Source organism: Marmota flaviventris, chromosome 13 (genome assembly GCF_047511675.1).
Source record: "Marmota flaviventris isolate mMarFla1 chromosome 13, mMarFla1.hap1, whole genome shotgun sequence".
Taxonomy (NCBI): domain Eukaryota; kingdom Metazoa; phylum Chordata; class Mammalia; order Rodentia; family Sciuridae; genus Marmota; species Marmota flaviventris.
The window spans coordinates 100,788,783-100,799,124 of NC_092510.1; the positions used below are offsets into that span (position 1 = coordinate 100,788,783).

Sequence of the window (10,342 nt, forward strand, 5' to 3'; positions counted from 1 at the left end):
GATATTCCCAAGGCAAAGGCCACGTTTCCAGTCCTGCCTTGACCGCTCGCTCTTCCCGGGGAGCGCCGGCTGCGCGCGGAGTCCGAAACAGACGTCTACGCTCGCACGGTCGCACTCGGGCGCGGTCCTATTCCGAGGTACAAGACACCAGTTCCCCCGGACGTGCGTCGCAGGGGAGGCCACTGGCAGGGGAGTGGCGTGTGACTGCCTTCTTTGTCCTTGGCGGCCTCCCTGGACCACAGAATTTCTACGCTTTACCCTGTTGTTCCGGGCACGATGTTCTCACGGTCTCCATCCTCGCCCCAGAGAAAAACCATCCTTCAGGTCACCTCCCAGGCAGACACTAGGCCTTCTCCACCCTCCCAGGACTGCAGGGCCCAAAGGGCCAGAAGGAGAGGCTTGCAAATTGTCCTACACGGGAAACATCTAGAACCCAACAGAAACGCCCTGAAAACAACGTAAATTAAAATTTCTTCCTCGAACTAGGAAAGGGGTTCTCTGTCTCTTCACACGGACACACACACACACGCGCACACACGCACGCACACACCCACGCAGACACTTCTTTTTCCGCTGGGTTTAATACCTTTCTGTCCACTGGAGGAAGAAAAACGGGGGACAAAAATGATCTACTACAGAGCCACGGACAAAGCAACTCGAGTGACCTGGGAAGGGGTCGGGGAACGCTTTAAAAACAGCACATCCCAATCCAGCGGCCGCGCAGCCACTCGGTCCTCCTCCCGCCAGCCGTGCCCCCCTCGGCTAATCGCCCTCATTAGGGGCTTCATCACTGGCCTAATGAAAGCAAACCGTGTGGAAATCGCCGGTAAACAGTTGGGTCTGTGCTGTAATTAATTCAGTGTCTCTTTTAATCAAACTGAAAAGGAATCGGGCAGGGGCTTGCGGAGCCGTGACATCACCCCCAAAATCGGCCAGAGCCAATCAGCGTCATCACTCCGGGGACACGTGGGCGAGTCTCGTTTAAAAAAAACACAACACAACGAAAAAAAAGAGAGAATCAACAACAACAACAAAAAAAACCCAGCCCCAAAGTAAAAGTGACACAAGTTCATTTTTTAAAGGAAGGGGGGGAGGCGAAGGCGCGCGCGGAGGACGGGCGGAGAGCTGCAGCCTCGGAGCCGCAAGTCGCTGTCCACGGTGCTGACGGGCCCCTGGAGCGGCGGAGCGCGGATAGAGGACCTCCCTGGCCAGGTGGAGCGTCATGAACTGCGGGCCGCCGCCGCCGCTATCCGCGGTGCTGACGCCGCCAGGTGCGCTCGGTTCCGCCGGCTGGTAGCGCAGCCCAGGCCCGCTGCTATCCGCGGTGCTGACCACGCTGCCCTCGGCCACCGCTTGCCTGGAGGATGCGTGCGGTTTGGATTTTTAAAAAGCCGTTCTTTATTTAGATTCCAACATCCTCGCCTATCTTCTGTGCCACAGGGGCCCTCAGGCCGTCCTTCTCCCCCTTTGCTCTCCCCAACTTGGCGGCCCTCCTCCCATTCCTCCCTGACACTCCCACCACCCCCCCTCGGCTCGGCGGCTCGGCGCGATGCTGCAGAAGACGCGCTGAGCCCTTTTGGATCTAATGCGCACAGGAGGTTGGCCCCAAGCTCCAGAGCTCCCCCAAGGCTGAACTCTGTCCAAGGTGCCCGCAGGCTCCCTGCCCGCCTTCCCCATGCCAGCCCGCAGCTAGGGGCAGGGGCAGCGGCGGCTGGGGTTGGGGGTGGGTGGGGAGCTTTGGGGGAGGACAGGACGCAGCTTGGCTATGGAAGGCTCCAATGGTTTTGGGATCGACTCCATTCTCTCCCACCGTGCGGGCAGCCCCGCCCTTCCCAAGGGGGACCCCTTGCTCGGGGACTGCCGCTCACCCTTGGAGCTGAGTCCACGCTCGGAGAGCAGCAGCGATTGCTCTTCACCAGCCTCGCCAGGAAGGGACTGTCTGGAGACGGGCACCCCGCGGCCTGGCGGGGCATCGGGCCCAGGTTTGGACTCCCACCTGCAGCCGGGGCAGCTCTCAGCCCCAGCCCAGTCGCGCACCGTCACCTCCTCCTTTCTGATCAGGGACATCCTTGCCGACTGCAAACCACTCGCGGCCTGTGCACCCTACTCTAGCAGCGGGCAGCCAGCAGCCCCTGAGCCTGGGGGCCGCCTTGTGGCCAAGGCCGGGGAGGACTTTAGAGACAAGCTGGACAAAAGTGGCAGCAACGCCTCATCAGACTCTGAGTATAAAGGTAAGAAAACAGGAGGCAAAACCTTGGGGGATGGTATATTTCTAAAATCTGTTATTTAAAACTTGAGGGTACACATGCAGAAACATGCATGCTCTCACCCCAGAGCTCCCCCAGGGCCCTTGTGGAGCAGTTGGTTTTGCTTGAACCTTTTGGCCAGGCCCATGGTTGTATTTCTGAGCAACAAAGGGTCCAGGGGAAAGAGTGGGAGCTGGTGAGGGATATTGTGTGCCTGTGGACAGAGTTCTCAAAATGCACAAAATAAACTTTCTAAACTTGGAGTGGGACCACCAGTGGTGCCAGTGGACAGCAGCAGGTCTCTGCCTGGTCAGTGGCTCTCTAAGAGGCCGCACAGCAACGGGAGGCCCGAAGGGTGCTGTTTGTAGAAGCCAAAGCCTGGCAGGAAAATTTCGGCTGGAGTTCTGGGTACAGTCAGGGTTTTCTGACTTTTAATCTGAATTTCACAATGAGAAGGGAAACAGGGCTTTCCCTCCCACCGGGCCCAGTGCTACCCGCCCCATGAACCATGCAGAAGAACACGTTCACTTCAAAGGAGAAATCACACGGAGCTGGCCATCGAGCTGGCACAGGCTGGGAGGTTTGGTGGAGAGAGACAGCCACCACACTACGCAGTGCTGTTTGGATTTTCGTGCTTTGAGCAATCCAGGTTGTAGCAAGACCCAGAGGCTCCTGCACCACGGCCCTGCTTCCCTCCTTGGGGCTGGTGCCCCTGCACTTGCCTTTTCACCCTGTGAATTTTCGTTGTTGTTCTTCTTCCCTTTTTGTTCCCTCTTAACAAGGGAGCTGAGATCAGGACTGAGGGGGAAAGGGGAAAGGAAGGGAGACGGAAAGAAGAAAAAAAGGAAAGACTGGAGGGAAGAGGGGAAAAATTTCTTAGTTTTGTTTCTGATCCTCGGCTGCTACCTCAGCTTTACTGTCTGTTGGGGTCAGAGGCATAAAGTTCTTTTTTGGAAGAAGTCAAGAAGCACAAGGTGAGAAGGAGAACCAGGGCTTTGGGGAGAGAGTTCTGTGTCTCCATCCTGCAGAAAACTAGGAGTTGGTCCAGGCTGCTCACAGCTCTGTCAGAACCCTGGAATTCTTTTCACAAGACAAAATTTTCCTATAAAGGCAGCTCCTTTATTGTCTCAGGGGTCTGCATTTCTTAGCTCCTATTTATATCAAGCCCTCAAAAAAAATTTAGGAAGTCTCATTTAACACAAAATATAAGAATTCATTTGGAGACAGACCCTGACTCCAAATTGAAAACCATCTAGGGGTCTTATTTCACATCCTATTTCTCTCTACTTCCTCGTGTAAATGGCCGAAACCTCCTTCAGCTAGGCTGGACCAGTCATCCCTAGAAAACAGGCAGGTTAGACTAGAGCACTAAGGAAGAAATCCGGAGGCATGCTGGACCTTGGACCAGAGACCCTTGCTCCTCCCTTAGGGCCTGTTTAGAGAGGCAAAGAAAACTTGCCTTGGAGAAAGACAGGTGTGTGTGTTGGCGGGGGTGGGGGGTGGCGGTGGTGATGAAATATAATTTATAACATCCTGTTTATTTACAATTTGCAACAATGTCTACCACCACCACCCAGCTTTGTAGTTAGAGCAAGCAGCAAGAATCTCCAGCTTTGCTCGAACTTACAGTTTGGTTTGTTCTCCTTGCATGTTTTTGCCCCAATAAGAATTTTAGGAGAGGTTTAATTTAAGATAATTGGATATCAGTTTTCTTCTCCTGTCCCTAATGATATCTGATCAGGGAGGTGATGAGGGCTGGCTGTCTACATATCACTTATATAGGCTTGGAGGAGCAGGGGTAGGTCTCCCCCACCCCTAGGTACGGCCACCTTTGCATTTAAAAAGCCCTAGGGTGAAAAAGTGAGGAGGGCCTGGGGCGTAAAGGCTGTGCCTGGAATGTTTCCCCAGTGTGGGGACAACCTTTTCAGAGTTAGGAAGTTTGGCTCAGATGGACACATGGAGCCAGCTGTGGAAGACAGTCAGTGGGGCATTTAAGTGGTCACCTCCCCAGCCACTATCAATGCTGAGTCATTTCCTCCAAGGAGGGCAGGGGGAAAGGCCAGTCTCATCACAAGTTTCTAATACCAAAGGTTTCTCAGCCTAACATTGAATGAAGTTGAAGGGGGAGCCCAGCTTTGAAGTAAGGCATCCTTAACAGTAGTGATGGGAGTCAAGATGCAGGAGAAAACAAACCACATCTTTGCTCCAGGCAGGGAGAGGTTGCTGGAACATTGAGCTGTAGCTTCCAGACCTAAGTCTGGGAAGGGGAGGCCCCCTGGCTGGGTCTGCCCCCAGCCACCAAAGCCTATGCTAGAGAGCTCTTGGAGTTTTAAAAACCCAGTAGCTGATCTGTTCTTCCTGAGTGGGGGATTTTCATAAATAGCCCAGGTCAGTAGGTTAAAAAGTAAGATTTCTGTAATATTGAGTTTGAGGTTTGGTTAATCCTTTCCCTAAACTTGTGTTAACTTTCTCAGCATGCACGAATCCAACTCATTTTTCCTCTCACCCTAACACAACCCCATCTCTGGTGATGGCTGTGTCTTCAAGAAGTCCAGCCTGCCAGGCAGGAACTGCCTGTGTCCGAGGCAGAAAGCCTCGCCCTCTCTTGCCAGGTTCCGCACCAGGTGCCGGCAGGCCAGTCGGGAAGCATTGCCTTTCTGGCTGAAAAGCTTCGCTCCCTAGTGGCTCAATTAACCGGATTATTGTTTCCTACAGAGAGAAATCAACTCGAATTCAGCTGAACCCTGACACTGCAAACGCCACACACAATGAAACTCACCATAAAAGAAAATTTTAAAAGGGGGGGGAACCCCAGCCCGCACCCTCAGTTTTGGAGAAGTGGCCTATTTAGTTTTACAGTCTCTTTAGGGGGGACAAGGAGGGGCTGCGTCCTGCTTGTGGGATTAAGTGTGCGCTTTCTGACAGTCTACCCCAAACGAAAGCAGGGGAAAAGGAAATGACCCAAGTCGTTCTAGGTTCCATCTTTGGACCTCAGGAGCAGGGACCCCGGTGCTGTTCTGTCCCGACCGAGGGACTAACGAGATCTCCGCGAGGGTGTAGTGGGAGCCCCAGTGGGCAATGAAATGACAACGAAACCTAAGGAAGCCTAGACCTCGCTCGGTTCGCGCACCGGGGCAGACGGAGCGGTTTCTCTGGCAGATCCCGGCGCCGGCCTTCGGCCGCGCCCAAGTTCGTAGGACGCTAAGAGCCGAGAGAACTTTGACCCTAGATCGGTAGCCACACAGGGCCCGCGTGTGGTGCTTGTACAGTTATTTTATTCTTCAGGACAATGAACTGCCGCGGGGTGACAGGCTCTTGTCCCTCCACGCGGGATTCTCCCCGAACCCCAGCTTTCAGCTCTCTCCCTTCCCCTCACCGACTGGCCGGGCGAATGCGGCCCCGATGCTGCGGAGCCCACCCTCAGACACCCGGGTGCCCTCCTCCGACGGGTCGGTGCGGTCGCTCACTGTGGCTCCCTTCTGGGTCCAAGGAGCGCAGCGCAGGAGCGCGGCGGGGAGAAAGCGGCTCAGGGTTCCTTCTCCCCGGGGCCGCCCGCGGCTCTCAGCCTCCTGTGCTCCGGCCGGCGTCCCCCTCAGTCAGGGTTCATGCCCTGTTTCGGGGGGCCGGGAGTCCCGGCTCCAAAGGCGGTGCTGCGGTCCCCACGCGCTTAGGTGCTGCGGGGCCATCGATGTCCCAGGCCGCGTTTGCACAAGCACCACCAGCCGGCGGGCCGGCGCTGACTCGCCACTGTCTCCGCAGTGAAGGAGGAGGGAGACCGCGAGATCTCCAGCTCTCGGGACAGTCCCCCAGTGCGCCTGAAAAAGCCACGCAAGGCGCGCACCGCCTTCACCGACCATCAGCTGGCGCAGCTGGAGCGCAGCTTCGAGCGGCAGAAGTACCTGAGCGTGCAGGACCGCATGGAGCTGGCCGCCTCGCTCAACCTCACCGACACGCAGGTCAAGACCTGGTACCAGAACCGCAGGTGAGGCTCTCTGCGCGAGGGGCTGGGAAAGGTCCTTCCCTTGCAGATCCGGGAGGGGACCCAGATTCCACATTCTGGCTCTAAGGAGGGGCCCCTGAGTCCCCTATTCTGTAAAAGCGAGGAAATTGAGGCCCTGAGGGGAGAAGACTTTGCCCCAGGTCCCACAGTGAGGGACAGAAAAGAGACTAGACTCAGAATCCCTATGAGGTCCAAGACCTGCCCCCACCCCAGCCTGGGCCTTCCCCCAGCCCCCACCAGAACCCCCGAGTTCTCCCAGTGGAAGCCCCAGGGCATGGAAGGGGTGTGGACCTTGATCCCCCCAGAGTCCTGCAGGAGAGGACCAGCAGGCAGCAGCCCTTGCCTGCTGTAGCCCTGCCTGTCCAGGCGGCTGTGGCTGTGCCTCGGCATTTGCCGGGCTCTTTGGGACTCCCCAGTTTTCCCAGTCAGGAAAGGGTCTCCGGGGTAAACTGATTTTTCCCCAGTTCCTTGGGAGCATAGTGACTGAAATATTAGTGTTGGGGCACTGGTCTTGAATCAGTTTCCCAATCTTCCTCCTAAATACATCTGCACACACACACACACACACACACACGCAACCCACAGTGACACACACCGACATACAACTCACAGTCCTGTATACCCACAGTGGCTCACGTACTTAGCAGAGGCAGGAATGGTGCTTTTTATAAACAAGCCTCAGAACACGCAGCCCCATTAATAATAAATATGATTACTGCTCCAGGCATCAATAATTAAGGCCCGTTGCAGTAATTACACAATTATGATGATGATGAATAATTTAGGGAGGGAGATGAGCTGGTGTGGCTGAGCCCACCTCAGTGGAACCCCGACTGATCTGCCCAGCGTCACCTGCAAGTGAGCCCTGGGCTCCCAGTCTGAATTTTCTAAACTACCCAGGTCCATAGCTTGCCCAGTCCAGTGACCTCCCAACTTCAGGGCCTTACTGGATGCAGAGTTAGCCCCCAGCCTCAAACCTGGGTGTTCAGGGATGGTATGCATATGGAGGTGTGGCAGTTTGGCAGAGCCGTTGGTGTATGTTGGGCCAGCCACCTTACAGTGGAGGTTTAACTCATGGGGCTTGCTTCTAGTGGTGGCCAGACCTCCACTGCCTCTGCTGCTGTCTCCTGAGTGATCTGACTTCATAAGGTCCTCCCAAGGGACACATATGAAGGGTGGGGAGAGCCCCAGCCTGGAGCTCCAAGGGTTGTGATGGCCTGGGCAGAATGTGGCAGGCGAGGTTATGGCCCAGTTTTGGGTGGGATAGCCTGGCTTAAAACATGGGCTTTGCCCTTCTCAGACCACCACAAAAAGCACACCTCAGTTTTTTAATCTGCAAAATAGGGATAACAGCCGTGGAAGACCAGTGAAAGATTAAACGAAATGATGCCTGTAATGCATGTGAACAGTGTCCGGTGCTCCGTTGTTTATTAACAAATGGTGCCTCTGGCCTCCCTGCAGGCTCTCTGGGCCAAGCATTCGGGAGGGGCAGGGGTGGGAGGCGCTCTCGTCCTGACCCCGCGGTACGCGTTTATTTCGGTCCCCAGGACTAAATGGAAGCGACAGACCGCCGTCGGGCTGGAGCTGCTGGCAGAGGCGGGCAATTACTCAGCGCTCCAGCGGATGTTCCCGTCGCCTTATTTCTACCCGCAGAGTCTGGTTTCCAACCTGGACCCTGGTGCCGCGCTCTACCTGTACCGCGGCCCCAGCGCGCCGCCTCCGGCCCTCCAGAGACCTCTGGTGCCCCGCATCCTCATCCACGGACTCCAGGGCGCCAGCGAGCCACCCCCGCCGCTGCCCCCGCTGGCCGGCGTCCTCCCGCGCGCCGCGCAGCCTCGGTGAGGCGCCCGCCCGCCCCCGGCCGCGCTCCGTGGCCTCGGGCCACGCTCGGCGTCCGTCCCTTTCGCCCGCCTCTTCGGGCGCTCGCGCTTCGACGCCCCGGGGCGGGGGCTGCCTGGCTCTCCGCGGCGCCCCACCCAGTGTCCCCGAAGGGTCAAATGCCAAGTCCACTGAGGCCCGGACCCAACTGCGGCTCCCTACCCCCTCGGCGGCGTCCTCTCTCCGGCCGCCCCACTTCCACCCACCGAAGTACGTCCGCGCCACCGCCCGCCTCCAGCCCTCCCGCTCTGCCCGCTCCTCCAGGCGCCCCTTGCCCGCCCCCAGGAGCGGGCGGGGGTGACCCCCTGTCTCCCCCCTCCCTCTGCCCTTCCCTGCTCGCCGGGGACCGTCTCCCCGCGCCCCTGCGGGCTCGGCGGGGGAGCGGCGCGCGGAGGTCCACGCGCTCAGGCTGCGGCGCCCAGGCCGCGGCTCCGCTGTACATACCGTGTGCAAAGTGTATATGAAGTTATTTATTCGTGACCCATGAGCCCGTGACCGTGTCCGTGAATCAGTGAGTCTGTGGCCTGTGCCCTCCCCTCTGGGTGGGGCAGGGAGGCCGAGGGCTTGCCCGCCGCCCCGGCCCCGCCTCCACCTCCAGCCCGGTCCCCGGGTCGGCCAGGCCTCTTGGGTTCTCTTTTTTAAATGTCGAAATAAACTTCTTACAAACGACCTGGCGCCTGTCCGCGCTCCCGTCCGTCGGCCCGCGCTGAGGCCCTCTCCCATTCCTTGGCAAGAACCGTTTGCCTCTCTGTCCCTCCCGTCCTCAAAAGGGAAGCGGTTTTCTCCCCCTTCTCTCCCATGGCGCTGTGGTCGGGTACCGGGGACCACGACCAGACTCGCGGGGCTTGGGCAGGGGTCTCCCCCAGCGACCTCAGTCTTCCCATCTCTATAATGAGGCAATCCGTTGCTCTCCGCCCCCCTTCCTCTCCATCTGTTCCTAGCCCGTCCTGGGGACCGGGAGGCGCGGGGCCGGCGGCGGCGGGGGTCAGCGCCCGGCCTCCCTCTCGGCTGCAGGTCGGGCTGCGGGCTGCGGTGCCCTGGCTGAGCCAACTCATCTGGCCGCGGCCAGGGCGCCGGCAGCTGGTGACCGGCCCGCCGGGCGTGGGGCCGACAGATGGACTCCGAAGCTGCTACCTCATCATCCCACCCTCCTCTGCCCGGCGACCCCGGCTCTGACGCTTGCGGGCGCCAAGGCGGCTCCCTGGCCTCTAGTGCCCGGTAAAACCCATCGGGCGGTATCCACGAAGCTGACATCTCATCGGTAAACCCCTTTCGCATCCTCCACTGCCCCCTTCACCCTGGGAGTAAGTTAGAATGAGACCCAGACGGGAGTCAAATCCCAGTGTCTAACCCAGGCCTGCCCCTTCCCACCACCCTGGCCTGTGGCTCCACGATCCCAGGGGAGGGAGGGGGCTGAGTCCTCAGCCAGACTACAGGCCTCTAGATCACGTTCAAAGGGCCAAGGTCACACCCTGAGACCTTCCTCTGAGGAAGGGGGCACCAAAATGGCCAAGGCTGGGAAGCTTGGGTGCCTAGGGAGCCGAAAGCACCCTGCCCACCCCACCCTTTGTTGGTAGGATTGCTGGGGGAGGACTGAGATGGGGAGATGAGGGGCGTGTTCAGACTATAACCCCACAAACCAGGCCTGCTACAGTTTCCTCCCTGGCCCCAGCCCCCACACACCCTGGTCTTTCTTTCCTGGGATGGTGAGGGTATTATTCTAATTTTGCAAAATGCACAGCAGCTAATTAAGTCAAGGAGCCCCTCGGCTTTCAAGTTCTTTTGCATGTGAATGGGGGCTGGTAAATCCCCAGCTCTGGCTTTGGTGGGGGGTGAGGGGGGACTGTCCCCAACTCAGGGTTAATGAAGTGGGAAAGGAGTCTCTCATAGCCTCCTGCAAACAAAACCCCCCATGCAACAAACCCTGCCCAAATCCTACATGGATTGACTTAAACCCAGGGGATAAGTGCTTTAAATTAATCTCATTGAATAAGAATGAGACCAAACAAAACTCTTTAAAATCATATTAAAAATCTATCAAAGGACAACTTGCACCGGTGTGCTTTTCATTTTGTGGAAGTGGAGGAGGCAGACTGGAGCAACCACCCTTACATTTACACAGCCGCAGTGTAAATCACAGACACGTTCTCAACTATGTAATTGTCCTTGTACCTCAGAGGCGATTTCATATCTTACATTAATGAAGAACAAGGCTTCC

At 57.5% G+C, this 10,342-nt stretch overlaps 1 protein-coding gene across 1 annotated transcript; it reads left to right on the plus strand.

Moving 5' to 3' along the window:
• Positions 1–1,765: 1,765 nt before the first annotated feature.
• Positions 1,766–8,088, plus strand: Barhl1 (BarH like homeobox 1). The gene is made up of 3 exons (XM_027939128.2): positions 1,766–2,231; positions 6,006–6,228; positions 7,794–8,088. Exons 1-3 carry the CDS (start codon positions 1,766–1,768, stop codon positions 8,086–8,088), a joined length of 984 nt encoding a protein of 327 aa, XP_027794929.1.
• The last annotated feature ends 2,254 nt before the right edge of the window (positions 8,089–10,342 follow it).

What these genes read in the sequence shown, in the direction of transcription:
- Barhl1 (XM_027939128.2), top strand. Translation starts at nt 1,766, where the DNA reads ATGGAAGGCTCCAATGGTTTTGGGATCGACTCCATTCTCTCCCACCGT. An exon ending in ATCAGACTCTGAGTATAAAG is followed by an intron (nt 2,232 to 6,005) that starts GTAAGAAAACAG and finishes CTGTCTCCGCAG; the next exon opens with TGAAGGAGGAGGGAGACCGC. An exon ending in ACCTGGTACCAGAACCGCAG is followed by an intron (nt 6,229 to 7,793) that starts GTGAGGCTCTCT and finishes TTCGGTCCCCAG; the next exon opens with GACTAAATGGAAGCGACAGA.